Genomic DNA, 16,790 nt, shown 5'->3' on the forward strand with positions numbered 1-16,790 from the left:
AAAAATGCAGTAGTCCTACTTATCTGCAGTTTCACTTTCTGTGGTTTCAGTTACCTGCAATCAACCATTGTCTGAAAATAGTAAATGGAAAATTTCAGAAATAAACGATTCATAAGTTTTAAATTGGGTTCTCAGTAGCATAATGAAATCTCACACTATTCCTTTCCATTCAGCCCATGAATCATCCCTTTATCCAGTGTTTCCCACCTGTTAATCACTTAGTAGCCATCTCAGTTGTCAGATGGACTCTTGTGGTATTGTGGTGCTTGTGTTCAAGTTACATATGTGTATATAAAAACTTTTTTTTTTTTGACTGAACTATTTGAAAGTAAGTTGCAGATAGCAGACACCCTATACAGATATTCTTTTACATATTTTTCTTAGCTGTGATAATGGTATTACGATTAACAATAATTACTTACAGCCAGTTTATATTCCTATTTTGTCAATGCCTTATAAATGTTATGGTTTAAAAGTCATGGTTCAGTTCAAGTTTTCATATTATATTTGGCTGTATTTGTTTCTTTATCTCTTTTCATCTAAAACAGCCCCTCTGCCCTCTGCCCAACGCCCCCTTATATCATTGACTTTTTCAAGATATCAGGCCAGTCGTCTTGTAAAATATCAAACTGTCCCACACTCTGGATTTATCTATATCTTCACGGTATTCTTCACCATGTTCCTTTATCTCTTTTATGTCCTTTAAACTGGAAGCTAGGTTAAAAGATTAATTGGGTTTCAGTTAAACATTTTGATGAGAATATTCAAGATAATGCTCTGTACTTCATACAGTATCATACTTTTTTAATTTTAGTTTTCAGTTAGAGTTGACATTATTTTATATTTCAGGTGCATAGCATATAGTGGTTAGACATTTATATAATTTACAAAGTGGTCCTCATCTGGTACCCACCTGGCACTATACAGTTTTTACAATGTTATTGACTATTCCCTATGCTGTACTTCACATCCCCATAACTATTTTGTAACTACCAATTTGTACTTCTTCATCCCTTCTTCACCTTTTTCACCTAGCCCCCAATCCCTCTCCTGCCTGGCAGTCAATCATCAGTTTGTTCTCTGTATCCATGAGTCTATTTGTTTTGTTTGTTTATTTTGTTCTTTAGATTCTACATATAAATGAAGTCATATAGTATTTGTCTTTTCCTGACTTATTTCACTTAGCATGATACCCTCTAGGTCCATCCATGTTGTCGCATATTGTATTTTTAGTGGGAAGTTTGATCATATGGTTATTGGAATCTAGTTTTTGAATAGTTTTTAAAGTAAAACTTTCTGTTATTCTATTACAGTGCATAACCCCCTTAGATTAAATTAGAAAACATTAGCCTTTGTGCATATATTGATTGAACCTGAAGGCTTTTTTGTCCCGAATGGGAGAACAAGTTTTGCTTTTATTGCATACTTTCTCTTCCTGGACTTGCTATTCTCAGTAGCACATGAAGAACTAGACAGGAAGTAATGGCTTTATTTCTGGGATCAGCTATACAATATTGTTCTGTATACTTCGGTAAAATACTCAAAATAACTTTTCCTCAGTTATGTACTCATTACAAAAAGCAGTGGTGGACTTCAGTATCTTTGTGGCTTTGAATTAGCCTAAAACAAGGAAATTTGGTCTTTTTGGTATCACTAATGTGAAAGGTATTTAGATGTTCCATACCATTTTTATAGTTGATGTTTTTGTTGTTTAAAACATATTGCTGCTTTTAAATTTGATCCATCTTTGGGGAGGGGAGATACAACATGTTTATGAATTGGAATTTCTAAACTATATTCTTTTGGAGTGCAAAAATTATCCTATATCAGAGTTGTCGCTGTCTTTTCTGTAAGGTTTTAGGCAAAATGTAGTACTTTGAAGTCAAGGGTTATTTTAGGTAATTGTACTTTGAAATAATTGCATGGTCATGAATGAGTTGAATATTTCCAAATGAAATAACAAAGAGGGGAAGTTACATAATAATAAAGTCCAGACTTTTTTTCTTTCTGTTTCCACCCCCTCTACGTTTAGTGAACAACCACCCTTCCTTGAGAGAAGCAACAGAATGTTGTATGAGAAGCATCGGGCATGACTAGATGAACACAATGAAGCTACTTTATAGTAACAGGAAAAAAAAACCACCTCTCCTTTAATGTCAGAGTACTTTCATGTACAGTATCACACAAGAAGCTTTACTGAAATGATGTAAATAATCTTTTTAAAAAAGCAAGCAACAGAATAAGATATCTTATTGACAAGAATAGGGATAGAATTAGTGTGTTGTCGTGTTCATATACTAATAAGTGACGTTTCTGCTAAATATGAGAGGATTCTAGAGGCAGTGATGATTCAACCATGACAAAAAGCGCCACTCTAAAAAGGAAAATAAAATTGCTCCATCTAACAAGTATTTCCTAAGTCCAGAATATTTTAATCTCAGATAGTATATCTTGAAATTAATTGTAATTGTGTTAAATGCAGGTACTATTGGTAACTTTCTCCCAAAATTTTTAAATTGCATTCCTCAGATTAGCTGCCAACTATTGAAGAAAAGCTATAGTCAAGAACTCCAGTCCAAAGAGACTATCCATATTTTTCTATGTGAAAATAATAATAATAATAATAGTAATAATAATAGCACCTGTTGCCAGACACAGTTCTTAGCCTTTAATGGGAACTAACTCATTTAATGTTACAGCAACCATACAAACTTGGTGCTTTTATTTTTATGACTTTATAGGTAAGGAAATAGACTCAGAGAGGTTAAGTTACTTGCTTAAGATCACACAGGAAGTAAGTATTAAAGCCAGGATTTGACCATAAGCAAGTTATCCTAGAGTCTAGGCTCTTACCCTCTATGTTATAATATCTTTCAGGTTAGATAGTATATGATTGGCATTGAGGTTCTGGAAGAGGAGAGACAAAAGGGCACATCTGTGTCTTTGAGATTTTTTGGTATTTGTCAATTTGTATAGAGAAAAATCCATTTTCTTTTTCTATTTAACCTCAATTGCCATGAATTCCCTGGTATAGGTAACTTAATCAAACTGAGACTATGAAGATGAAGGGATAATCCTGACTCCTTTTCTTCTGCAGATGTTTGGTGTACAATGTCTTTGTTATCATTTTTGTTTTGTTTTGGAAAATCTGAAAATCAGAGGGCTCTCAGAAGCAGGTCTTGGGGAAAACACACAGACAGAAAGGTATGCTTGAGACAGTGGAAGAACCTAGCAATATGATACATTTTTTAAAAAGATAGTAATGGATACTCTAGAAGTTCATTGTATAGAAACATTTTCAAATACAGTAAGAATTCAAAATGGAACATATTGATTAAGGGATACAAGGAGGTGACCCTTTTAGCAATTTACAATTTTTACCTCAAATGAACAAATTGGTAATCAGTTTTTACATAAACAAATGAAGGTGATTCATACAGCCAATACATTTACTCAGCCCTCTCTTGCTAGATGTTTAGGTTTCCAGGTTGTTCAAAGAAAGAGATTATGTCTCTTGATATTAAAAAAAGAGAGTGGAAACCTTGTAATTAAAAGCTTCAGTCCTCTGTTCTACCCTTTCCCCAGTCATAGGCCTACTTCCTCAGGTAAATACTTTTACCTATTTCTTTGTGGTTTCTTTTGTTTATTTTTTTATTGAGCTATAATTGACATATAACATTATTACTTTTGTGTTCTTTTGTTTAGATGCACATCTCCAGCATACTTATTGCTATTTCTTGATTCATCAGCTTCAGCTATTACCATCAATTCATGCTATGATTAAAGGAGATTTAATTCATTTATTCTACCTCCACTCTTTCTCCCAATAAAGCACTATGTTTAGATCCAGTTTTTTAACAACTTTTTTGAGATACGAGCCACATCTATAATTCAAAAATTCACCCATCTATCGTATAGAGTTCGGTGGTTGTAGTATATTCACAGAAATGTGCAGTTGCATCACAATCTAAATTTAGAACATTTTCATCACCCATACACTGCCCTCTAAAAAATCCAAACCCATTAGCAGTCACTCACCCTTACATCTTTCCCCAGATTCTCACAACCAGTTATGTACTTTCTGTGTCTATGAATTTGCGTGTTCTGGACATTTCGTGTAAATGGAATAGTACATGTGGTCTTTTGAGACTGACTTCTTTCACTTAGTATATTTTCAAGGTTCATCCATGCTGTAGGATATGTCACTATTTTATTCTTTTTTATGGCTGAATATTTCATTGTATGGATATACCACCTTTTGTTTATCCGTTCATCAGTTTATGGATATCTGGGTTGTCTCTATTTGGGGGCTATTATGAATAATACTGTTGTGAACATTCATGTACAATTTGTTGTGTGGGCAGATGTTGTTTTCATTTGTCTCGAATATATACCTAGAAGTAGAATTACTAGATTATATGGTAATTCTAATGTGTAATATTTTGAGGAACTGACAAACTATTTTGCAAAATGCTTGCACCATTTCACATTTCTACCAGCAATGTATGAGGGTTCCAGTTTCTCTACATCCTCACTATATAGATCCACTATTGATTACTTCATGACTTTACCTCAACCTTTAGTGTAAGCCCTGACATTGGTTATTTTTCTTTTTTATACTGCAAATGCATGACTTAAACTTTGATTGTCAAGGCATTTATCTCAAAAAGGCATCCACGTCAAAAACGCTATCTTGAATAAACATATTGCCAGGCACACAGCTCGATAGAGAGCCAGGCTGCCTCTCCCCACTGAGGTTCCTTTGTTTTAGAGATCTCAGTTGACTTCAGTAACTGACCATTTGGGCTACTTGTTTTCTCTTCCCATACTTTTAAGTTCACTAATAGTGGGCCCCTAAAACCCTAGGCACCCTCCCTCAAACCCAATAAAAGCAGTACCCAAAGCCTGTGTGTGTACATGTTTCCTCTCCCTTCTATTCTCCCTCTTCCTCTTCCCCTACCCCCACAACCTCAATGCGTGGCCCCAGGTATGTTCTGTAATTTCCAGGTCCTATGAGTAATAAACCTGTATCTTTTCAGAGTTTCCTGATGGTTATTACCGAAGATCTTGAAATCATAAGAACCATAAGGGCTGGTCCAGCCACGACGTTGGTTATTCATAGGCTGAGACCAGTACAAAACAAGTTTTAGGGTTTTCTATGTATCATATGCCATCTGCATGTAATAATCAATTTACTTCTCCCTTTCCAATTTGGATACCTTTTCTTTCTTTTTCTTACCAAATTGCTTTGGCTAGGACTTCCAATACTATATTGAATAGAAGTGGTGAGAGTAAGCATTTTTGTCTTGTCCTGATCTTAGAGGAAAGGCTTTCAACTTTTCACCACTGAGTCTGATTTTAGCTGTGGGCTTGTCATATATGGCCTTTATTATGTTGAGGTACGTTCCCTTTATACCCATGTTATCAAGAATTTTTATCATAAATGGATGTTAAATTTTGTCAGATGCTTTTCTACATCTATTGAGGTGATCATATGATTTTTATCCTTTAATTTTGTTATTATGGTATATCACATTGATTTGGGGGTATTGAACCATCCTTGCATTCCCTGGAATAAATCCCACTCGATCAGGGTGTATTATGCTTTTAATGTGTTGTTAAATTTGTTTTGCTAATATTTTGTTGAATACTTTTGCATCAACATTCATCAGGGATATGGGCCAGTAATTTTCTCTTCTTGTAACATCCTTGTCTGATTTTGGTAATGCTGGCTTCATGAAATGCGTTTGCATTAAATGTTCAGTAAAAGTTACGAGTGAAGCCATCTGGTCCTAAATATGTATTTCTTGTAATGTTTTTGATTACTAATGGAATCTCCTTATTAGTAAATGGTCTGTTCAAATATTCTGCTTCATCATGTTTCATTCTTGGTAGATTGTATGTTTCTGGAAATTTATCCATTATTCTAGGTTGTTCAATTTGGTAGTGTATAATTGTGTTCATCAGTCTATTATGATCCTTTGTATTTCTGTAATCAGTTGGAACATCTCTTTCTGATTTTATATATTTGAGTCCTTTTACTTTTTTTCTTGTTGAGTCTATATAAAAGCTTGTCAGTTTTATCTTTTTAAGGAACCAGCTCTTAGTTTCATTGATGTTCTCTTTTGTCTTTGGTCTCTATTTCACTTATTTCTGCCCTAATCTTTATTTCTTTTTTTTTCCTTCTTTTACTGAGTTGGGGCTTCATTGTTTTATTTTTTCCTTATTTCTTGAGGTATAAAGATAGGTTGTTTGAGACTTTTCTTGTTTCTTGAGGTAGACATTTATTGCTATGAAATTCCCTCTTAGAACTGCTTTTCTGCCATCCCATAAGTTTTGGTATGTTATATTTCTGTTTTCGTTTGCATAGAATGAATACCTTTTTCAAGGTGTTTTTTTTCTCTTTTGATTTCTTCTTTGACTCATTGGTTGTTCAGTAGCATATTGTTTAATCTCTACATACTTGTGAATTTTCCAGTTTTCTTTGTGTGATTAATTTCTAATTTCATAACATTGTTGTCAGAAAAGATGCTTGATATCATTTCAATCCTCTTAAACTAATGAAGACTTTTGTGGCCTCGCATATGATCTGGAGAATATTTCATGTAATCCTGAAAAGAATGTGTATTCTGTTGGTTTGGGATGGAATGTTCTGTATATATCTATTAAATCTGTCTAGTCTGACACGTTAAAGTTGATGTTTCCTTATTCATTTTCTGTCTGGATTATCTATCCATTGATCTAAGTGGGGTATAAAATCCCCTACTATTATTGTATCATTGTCTATTTCTCCCTTTAGTTCTGTTAATACATTTAGGTGTTCCTGTGTTGGGTACATAAATATTGACAAATGTTATATCCTCTTGTTTGATTGACTCCTCTATCATTATGTAACACCCATCTTTGTCTCTTATTACAGTCTTTCTTTTAAAGTCAGTTTTGTCTGATATAAGCATAGCTACTCCAGCTTTCTTTTGGTTTCCTTTTGCATAGAATGAATTACCTTTTTCATCCCTTCATTCTCAGTCTGCATGTGTCCTTAGATCTGTATAAATAGGGAGAGTGTTTCTATCCTTATATGCTAATTTAACTTTAGGGAAATAATTCTGAATATAGAATAAAGATTATCCAAAAATATTCAACAGCTTTATTTTCAGTAGTGAAAAATTAGAAACACATTGAACATCCAGCGGAGCAGAATGTGCCAAAGTAAGTTATGATACTTCTAAGATTTAAGAGATTGAATAGGAATGAGAGGGAATGTTTACAATATAGTAGGAAAAGCAGGATATAATTTTTTTATGTAATATTGAATTATAAATGTTTTTTATAAAAATACAGCGAAATAACTGGAAGAAAATGTAATAGTTTTACCAGCGATTATGTTTGGATATTGTGATTCAAGTAATTTTTCCCTTTGTACTTTTTTTTTCCCCAGATTTTCTTTAATCATGTACTGATTTTTTAAAAAGTAGTATTTTCCTAACATGGGGTAAAGAGATAATTAATGCTTTCATAGCCCTCCACTAGATAATATTCTGTTTATATTATCTGTTCAGTTGGGGGACGTTTTGATAATGATATTTTCTTAAAATCCTGTTTTCTTCTGTCCATTTGGATTGAACACGTTTGTATTATTTCTTAGATCTGAAACTCAGCACCGAGGCTCTGCTCCCCACTCTGAGAGTGATCTACCAGAACAGGAAGAGGAGATTCTGGGATCTGATGATGATGAGCAGGAAGATCCCAATGATTATTGTAAAGGTAAGGCTTTCTATAGGAGCTACTAAGTAAGTCATGATTCACGTATATGCAGTTTTTCATTTGAATGTTTGATCTATCAGTGTAAACAGTTTTGATGCTTTCTGCTTATTGCTCTTTTTTCTGTTGAGCTAGGAAACGGTATTTCTTCTTAGTTTGACTTAATTTATTAAAACTTAGTTTTATATTAAATCTGTTTTTACCCTTTTTTCTCTTTAAAAGTAATAGTGCATATTTACCTTAGGAATTTTCAGAAATATATTAAACGAAAAGAAAATAAAAGCCATCTTTAATGCTATCACTCAGAGGTAAGTGTGATAAGATTTGGTATGTAGACTTTTGCAGAACACCTTTTAATTACTTTTTCCTCATAGAGATGATTGCTAATATAAGTTAAACTGGAATTATAGATACTTATACTGTGTCACAAAGTTGCCTGATACTTCTGTTTCTTTATGAGACTCTCTAGTATTCTTGGATAAGAACTTATAACAGAATGTATCTTACCATATAGGAGAGCCTGGTTCTTTTTATTCTCAGCTGGCATAAGATAGATGTTGAAATACTTTGATTCATGCCACTGTTGGCAGCCTTGTTTTGTTGTGTTTTAGAGAAGCAAATTCTCTGTTTTCTTTTTAAGTTAAATAAATGGAATTCATTGATCTGTCTCCTAAAAAACATCCTGAGACTGCAACTGTAAATCGATTTATATGTTTAGATAAATCTAGTGGATTACCAAGGGGCAAGAATATTGTGATACATAACCTTATTTTTTCTTGAGGATGACTTATTTTAAGTAGCTTTGTTCCACAAAGCATCTCTTGCTCACTCTAAGTCATTAATCTTACTGTAAAGTTTTGGGTTTTTTGGGGGTAGGGAGGGTAACATAAGCTTAATAATACTGTGTGGCTGACATGACTTAAATTTTTCTTCTATTGAATTGATTGTATATAAGAAACCATTTTTATTTGATAAAAGGTGTATATATAGAAGTTGGAAAATGGGATGTGAGATACTTTTTCAAACTATTTAAGTGACTGTTTCCCTCCTATTGTTTCTTCCAGGAGGTTATCATCTGGTGAAAATTGGGGATCTATTCAATGGAAGATACCATGTGATCCGAAAGTTGGGCTGGGGACATTTTTCAACAGTGTGGTTATCGTGGGATATTCAGTAAGTTTTTGTGGTCCTGCAAAAGAATTAGTTAGGTGTGATCTTTATGTTCTTGGGCAAATAACTTTCCTTTGGTGAAGAAGACCCTAGAGACAAATGATTAATTAAATTAATATCAGCAAGGCACTTAGCACTCCCCAAATCAAAGCATTACCAACTTAAGAAAGTATGGTATGTATATTCATAGTTTTTCCCACTGGAATAGAGTTAAATTTCTGGGTGATGTCTTAGACCAACCTATGTGAAATTATTTTCTTATATTTTGTTTTGGTAACAGATTTGCTTGGCCATATAGTCTAAAGCTACTCTCTACATAAAAATCACAGGCAGTTCACATTGGATGTTTACCTAAAAGTATACCATCTGTCTTTGATGAGACCACATTTGCTATCTATGCACGTTATTATTTTATCAATTTGTTTTCACCCAAGTATTTCTTTTGACTTCTTATAGGAAAGTATTATGGCTTTTAACATTTTGGCTTTTACCAAATATACTGGATACTTTTTATTTGGTGCGGTTTGCTCTCTTATTTATCCCCATTTCATGGTTTTAGTTGGATTCAGAGAAACATTAAGAAGGTAGATTTTAACTTAGAGAAATGTTTGGTGACCGACATTACCTCAAAACATCTTCTTCCTGTAAATTAAATCTGGCTAGTCAATTAACAGGTACAAGTAGTCCCACAGAAGTAGCCTGTGTTTGAGTATAGGGCATTGTGAAATCAATATTGGTACTTTTGTCACTGTGTCCCAGTTATAGCTAAATTTTAGCTTCCTAAAGTAAGGGTAGGACATTTAGTCTTAATTGTTTGTGTTTATTTCTTAGGGGGAAGAAGTTTGTGGCCATGAAAGTAGTTAAAAGTGCTGAACATTATACGGAAACAGCACTAGATGAAATTCGGTTGCTGAAATCGGTGAGTATTAGATCGTATGTGTGACTGCAACGCATTAAACAAATTTTATTCAATTAAGATATACCAAGTGTAAATTCTTTAGCATGGCTAATTTTTAGTATAAAGTTCCAATATCTTTAAAGAAGTAGAGGAAAACAACAATATTTACACATTCTGAGCATGTGGTAGGGAATTGGTGGAATATGCTGTCATAAGAATTCTTCCTACATACACACCAAAAAAGTTTTCAAATAAACAAAAATGTTTATTGAGCATGTTTTATGTGTCAGATAGCACAAAGAATGTTTTTCTTTCCTACTATGGTTAAAAGGAAAATTATGCAAACCAATATATAATATGTTTTGTTTTAAAATGTTATAAAAATAAACATAGTATTTATTCCCGTATACCTGGAAACAGGTAAATTTATCAGAAACTTATTTTAAGTTTTGTCGTAAACCAGGAAGATGTCAGTGAAATAAAAGGAGCTTAAACTCAAGAGTTAGAAAACCTGGGTTTTAGGATCAATCAGCTCTATCCCAATATATCCTCCAATTCATTATTTTATTTCTTTTGAGCCTTAAATTTTTCATTTGTAAAGTGACAATGTTAGACCAGGAGAGCTCTAAGGAATACTTTTCAAAGTGCTAGTTTGTGACAAGAAAAGGAGTTTGTGACAAGAAAAAGGAGTTTGTGCCCAAAAGTAAATTAATGTACTGCTTCCTTCATTGGGAAAGTTTTTCTATGAAAAAAAAAAATACATCAGCTGAATAAACAGTGTGGTTAGTGCTGTAGTTGATTTGCCTCCTGCAAAAGTTCCTTAATTCCTCATGGCCTGGTTGCCAGCAGTTAATTTAGGAGTCACACTGAGTAACAAAATGTCATTTTAGAACAGTAGTCTTTTTCAGTTGTATTTCCTTTTGTGAACCGTTTAAGTTCCTTGCCTATTTGAGCTTTTAAAATTTTACTATATTTTTCTTGTAGATTTGTAAAAGTTTCTCTTGGAGTAATTAATCTTTTGTAATATTTGCTGCAGGTAGTCCTTCCTCCACCATTTGGTTTATTTCCATGCTTTCCTTTTTACTAAATACTGTTTCTTCCTCACTTATAGGTTCGCAATTCAGACCCTAATGATCCAAACAGAGAAATGGTTGTTCAACTACTAGATGACTTTAAAATATCAGGAGTTAATGGAACGCGTATCCTTTTAAAAAACCTTTGAAAATAAATCATGAATTAACTCTATCCCAAAGAAAGGAACCAGATTTCTATAAGACAGCATTGGTCTCTCTTCTCAAGGCAAACTGTAATCAAATTACTTTCTTTTGTTTTAAATTTCTGAACCCAGATGTGAATCATATCTGTCTTTGTATGTTGTGATTTTGGGGGGATATTGCTTTAGGTTTTTCTCCTTTTCAGCCAAATTAAACCAAAATCAAAAGAGCTTTTTTAGAAAATAGCCTTAATTAAAGGTTTTTTTGATTTTTATTAATTAGCACGTAGATTTTAGTGGAAGTAATTTTTCATGATAAATATTGGATAAACAAGAATTTAACACATTTTATTATTTATCAGACCTCAACATTGAAGAAGCTATGCGTGTAGGTTAATGCTTAGAATCTAAACAGGTGTGATTGTTCACATTCTATCATAATGAAAAAACTGACTTGTTTCATGTTTTTATCTGGATTCTTAGAATTTTAGAGTTGGAAGGAACCTTAGCTGATATCCTTTACAAGTTAATGTCAGAGCAACATTGAATGAGATAATCAAAATGTTTTTTTAACAGCAATGCTTATAAAAGCCTATCAGATTTTTCAGAATAAAAGAGAGTCTCTCTCAGATTGGAGAGTCTAAAACTACCAGTTCATAAACTATTTACAAATGTAAAGGGAAGACATTTCATATATCATTCTATTTCCCTGCATGTTAAACTTCTTTTAACACACGTTCTTAATTGCAAGTGATACACTTTTTTTAAGAAGTAGTATCATATGGACTGTGGTAAGAGATTTGAAAAGAGACACTAGAAAAGAGGATGAGAGAACAGGTAATAATGTGAAAAGATTTATCATTCTGAAGTTAGTTATGAGTTATTTCTTCGAAGAAGTAGAAGTAAAAATCACATATCCCCCAATATGTCAAAAACTGCTTCAAGAATCATCCTATTTTAAAACAGTATCTTTTGTCCTATTGCGGTCACTTTTTTGATGACTCTGTGTGTATATGTGTTCAAATTATTAAGAATAACCAAGAAATAACATACACAGGATCTAATGATGGCCATCAAATTCTGTTTCTCTATAATTTGATCTTATAATGTTTGTCATTTGTCAAATTTTTCTACTAATTTGGGAAGTTTACAGATAAAACTGTGCAAATATTCTAAACAGTCTCCTTAGTAATGCTTAGTGACTTTATTTGACCCAAAGCAAGAAGGCTTTTTAAAAAATTATTTAAATATCTTAGTAGCTTTCAATTCAAGTTCCAGGATATTCCAAACATTACCAGGTAGTTTCTCTACTTTTTACCCACTGAGTCCCTATTTTATTCATTTCTCCCTTTTTGCTTAGCCATTTCTCTCCGCCCTTCCTCCTACTTGTCTCAGCTCTCTTGGCTACTGCATTTTATGCTGCTAGAGATTGAAAAGAATAAAACCAGTAGCGCTAGGGTTAATGGATTATGTTAGTCTTCAGGGTTAATAGGTTATGTTAGTCTTCTGCCCCTCATCTCTTTTCACGACACAGACATGCCTACATGGAGCCATAGATCTGTTTTGTTTTGTTTTGTTTTTTTGTATATTGGTTTTTCTCGGAGCACTATCCTTTCTTATATTAAAATATGAAGGACCTTGAACTAGAAAGTTAGTTATACAGACTTCAATATAAATTGAAGTCATCCATGGGTGGTGAGGGGAGAGGAGTAGTTAAGAAGGGACAGCTGGTCTATATATAATATTGACGTTGGCCAGCGATTGTCATTATTGGCTACCTATGTTACCTACCATGTGTTAGGATCCTTTTTTTTTCCTAGTATGTATTTTGCATCTTTTGCGAACTCCTCTTATTCAGAATGCACCCTGAATTTGGCTTTTAATTAGTTTTCAGCCTTTTGTTTTTTTATACCATCTCCCCGAAACATGTTTTTTATATATCCTTTTGATATTTTATTCAATTTTTGTTTTTTTAAGCTACTAAATGTTTGGTCATTTCAGTATCACTGCATACAAATTAAGACAACATTGTTGCCAAATTACAGTGTTTCCCTCAACAAATAAAAGTTTACATTGAAGGTGGCAACATTAAGAAAATAACTATGGCCATGCTACCCTGAACAAGCCCGATCCCATCTGATCTCAGAAGCTAAGCAGGGTCGGGCCTGGTTAGTACTTGGATGGGAGACCACCTCGGAAGACCAGCTGCTATAGGCGTAAAAAATAAGTAAATAAGTGAGTAAATAAATAAAAATAACTTAAAATTTTGTTAAAGCAATCTATGTTTTTAAAATTCTGTTTTGGTATATTTTATATATACAAAAGTAGAATAGTTTAATGAATCCCCACAGATCCATTACCCATTTCAAGTATTATGAACTCATAGCCAGTATTGTTTTGTCTATTCTGCCTGATAATTTTGTGGCCAATCTTAGATGTACTGTTTCATCCATAATTATTCTAGAATGTATCTCCAAAAGATAGGGACTCTTTTAAGATGTAATGTGAATGCAATTATTATACCTAAAAATATTGGTACCAACTTCTTAGCTATTTGGTATCTAGTCAGTGTTTCAGTCTCTCCAGATGTCTCATACTTTTTATTCTTAGTTTTTTTATTCTTATTTGAGTCAGCATTTACATAAGGTCATTGAAAGTTTCTTTATTTTTTGGCACATCAAGATGTTTGGCACATCATCTTATACATTTCCTGTTCAAACCTGGAAACATCCATTTCTTCAAGAAGCCCTAACTCCTTTTTAGTTAGAAATGGCACACAGAATCAAAGCACTAGGAGTACACTTTGCTATTGGGTTGATCGTTGTCATTTTTATGATTTGTTTGTTAATCTGTCGTGAAGAGTAATACCTCCATTCCCTCTTCACCCTTTTTTTAGATCACTTGAAGTTGCCCCCACAGATTACTTTTGCAGGTGGGTAGATTTGTTTGGATAATTTTTTTTCTCTGGTTTTTCATTTTGGATAGTTTCTACTGCTATGCCTTCAAGTTCACTAATCTTTTTATTCTGTATTGCCTAATCTGCCATTTATCCCATCCAGTGTATTTTTCATCTCACATTGTGCTTTTCATCTCAGAAATTCAGTTTGGGTCACTATATCTTCTATATCTCTACTTTTCAATATATGAAATACAACCATACCTTTAATTTTCTTGTCTACTAATTCTAACATCTTTGACAGTTTTGGATTAGTTTCAAATGATCATTATTCTAATTTTCAGATATGTCTTCTTAAATCTTTGCTGCCCGGTAATCTTTGAGACATTGTGATTTTTACCTGTTAGCTGCTGGATATTTTTTTATCCCCATAAATCTTCTTGAGCTTTGTTCTGGGAAGCAGTTATGTTTCTTGGAAACAGTCTGATCCTGTTCAGATTTTACTTTTATGATGTGTTAGGTGGATCCAGAGCAGTGTTTAGTCTAGGGCTAAACATTCCCTCGACTGAGGCAGTACCTTCCTGAATAATTTATCCAATGCCCAGTGACAATGAATTTTTCTAGTCTTTTTTTTTCATTTGAGATATAATTGACATATAACACTTTATTGGTTTTGGATGTGCAACATAATGATAATATACAATACAGTATTGTTAACTATAGTCACCGTGCCATACATTATATCCCCAGGACTTATCTTCTAACTGGAAGTTTGTACCTTTTGATCACCTTCATCTATTTCTTCCACCCTTCCCCAAACTTCTGGCAACTACCAATCTGCTCTCTGTATCTATAGGTCTGGGTTTTTGGTTTTTCTTTAGATTCCATATATAAGTGATATCATCCAGTATTTGTCTTTCTCTTACTTATTTCACTTAGCATAATTCCCTTAAGTTTTATCCATGTTGTTGCAAATGACAGGGTTTCTTTTTTTATGGCTGAGTAATATTCCATTGTGTTTATGTACCACCTCCTTATTCATTCATCCTTTGATGGCCATTTAGGTTATTTCTGTGTCTTGACATTGTAAATAACACTGCAGCAATATGGGGTGCAGATATCTCTTTGACATAGTGTTTTTATTTCCTTCAGATAAATACCCAGAAACTTAGCCCAAGCCTCTACCCCTCTGGGGCCACCTGTTAAGATTCAGCAAGCAATCCACAGGTGCTGTGCTTATAGTTGCCTCAAAAGGCCACACCAGGAGCCAGCTGGCTCCAGTGTGAGTCTAGGTGCTGCTCAGCAAGGAGCACCTGACTCACTGAGGATACAGCTGGATGTGGCTTGGGTGGGGCCATGAGTTGGGGGAGGCGGGGTTTCAGGGAATCCTCTGGGTGGAGCGACTTCTGTTATCCAGTCTGATGGCCTCATAGCTTTGGCGGTGCTGTGTCCACACACTGGGAGCGGGGAGGGCTCAACAGGAAACAATGGAGACTGCCAGCACTTCTGAACAGAGCAAGTCTCGCTTCAGCCCTCACTCTGACAATGTCTCCCTGTAAGTCCGTGGTGCCCCCTGTGCGCAGCCAAATTGGCACTGGTGCTCAGAGCGAGCAGGTCCATCACCACAAAAATTCGCTGGTGGACGCCGCCCCTTTAAGAGGCGTCTGCTGCTGCTGCTGCAGCCTTCATCTCACTCAGCTGCTCACGACCAGGCAGCCCCAGTCCTCACTGCGTTCTCCTTTCTGCCATTGCGGGGTGATTTCTTGGATTTCTCCTTAGTTGTATGGCTTGTTCATCAAGATCCCAGGCGATTTTTCCTTGCTGCTGCTCCTTATTTTCATCACAACTTTGATTTGGTCGCCAGAGGTATGAACAGAGCCTCTGTTATCTATGCCATTTTTTTCCCTCTCTAGTCCAGTTGTTTTGTCCCTTCATTTGAATTTATCTGATTGTTTCCTCATGGTTAAATTCAGATTAATCATTTTTGTCAAGTATACTACGTGGATGATATTTTGTTCTCATTGTGTAATATCAGAGGGCACATGATGTGAATTTGTGCTTATCATTGGTGCTGATAAGTTTGATCAGTTGGTTAAAGCAGTATCTTTCAGATTTTACTGTTTAAAAGTACTTTTTTCCTTTTGTAATTAATAAGTAATATATGGGGTGATATTGTCACACTGTGACAATTCTTCCCAGCAGTCTTTCATTTAATAGTCTTAGAATTCATTGATATTTACCTAAATCAGCTATTACTATAGTAATTGTAAAGTGATGGTTTTCTATTTCTGTCATACTTTGTATATTTATTACTTGACTTTTTCCTCTAACAGAAATTTCCATCCCCCCAGCACACACTTATTTTAGTATCTCTTTGGATTCATTGTATTTTTAATTTATAAGTTAATTCATAACGTCACTCTTTAAATGTTCTCAACTTGGGCTAGTGACATCCTCTCAAACTGGTTCCCATTTCTTGACATGTTCCTTGACTATTGGCACAGCAAGGTTTTCCAGATTTGCTCTGGATTTGGCCATTTCTTCAAGGAGCCCGGGTTTTTCTTCAGTGGAGAATCTTAAAAGTCTGGGCACTAGGTCATTATTATATATGTATGTCTAATTTATGTAGAAGCTTCTAGAGATTCAAGATACCAGTGTCTTGCTTCTAAAATTCCTGCAGTGCCCCGCTTACAACTAGGCTCAGAATATTCCTGCTGTGTGGTGTGATTGGGATGTGTACACATAAAGAGAACATGTGGTAGCACCAGAATCAAAATTAGTTTTGTGAACTACAGACCATAGAGCAGGTCAGCTTCCTGTTTTTTAAAAATGTTAGCATTTACATTTTTAGG

The 16,790-nt window shown here is 34.3% G+C and overlaps 1 protein-coding gene and 1 pseudogene across 4 annotated transcripts in view; both read left to right on the forward strand.

Moving 5' to 3' along the window:
• Positions 1–16,790, forward strand: part of SRPK1 (SRSF protein kinase 1) — a 60,170-nt gene that overhangs the window by 14,826 nt on the left and 28,554 nt on the right. For all 4 annotated transcript variants that reach the window (XM_039856341.1, XM_039856343.1, XM_039856342.1 and 1 more), the window contains 4 exons: positions 7,646–7,764; positions 8,826–8,934; positions 9,763–9,850; positions 10,941–11,028. In XM_039856341.1, coding sequence (XP_039712275.1) covers positions 7,646–7,764; positions 8,826–8,934; positions 9,763–9,850; positions 10,941–11,028 — 404 coding nt within the window. The remainder of the gene's footprint in view (positions 1–7,645; positions 7,765–8,825; positions 8,935–9,762; positions 9,851–10,940; positions 11,029–16,790) is intronic.
• Positions 13,141–13,259, forward strand: LOC120597746 (uncharacterized; annotated as a pseudogene).

The sequence above is a fragment of the Pteropus medius genome, unplaced genomic scaffold (assembly GCF_902729225.1).
Source record: "Pteropus medius unplaced genomic scaffold, Ma_sr-lr_union100, whole genome shotgun sequence".
NCBI lineage: Eukaryota > Metazoa > Chordata > Mammalia > Chiroptera > Pteropodidae > Pteropus > Pteropus medius.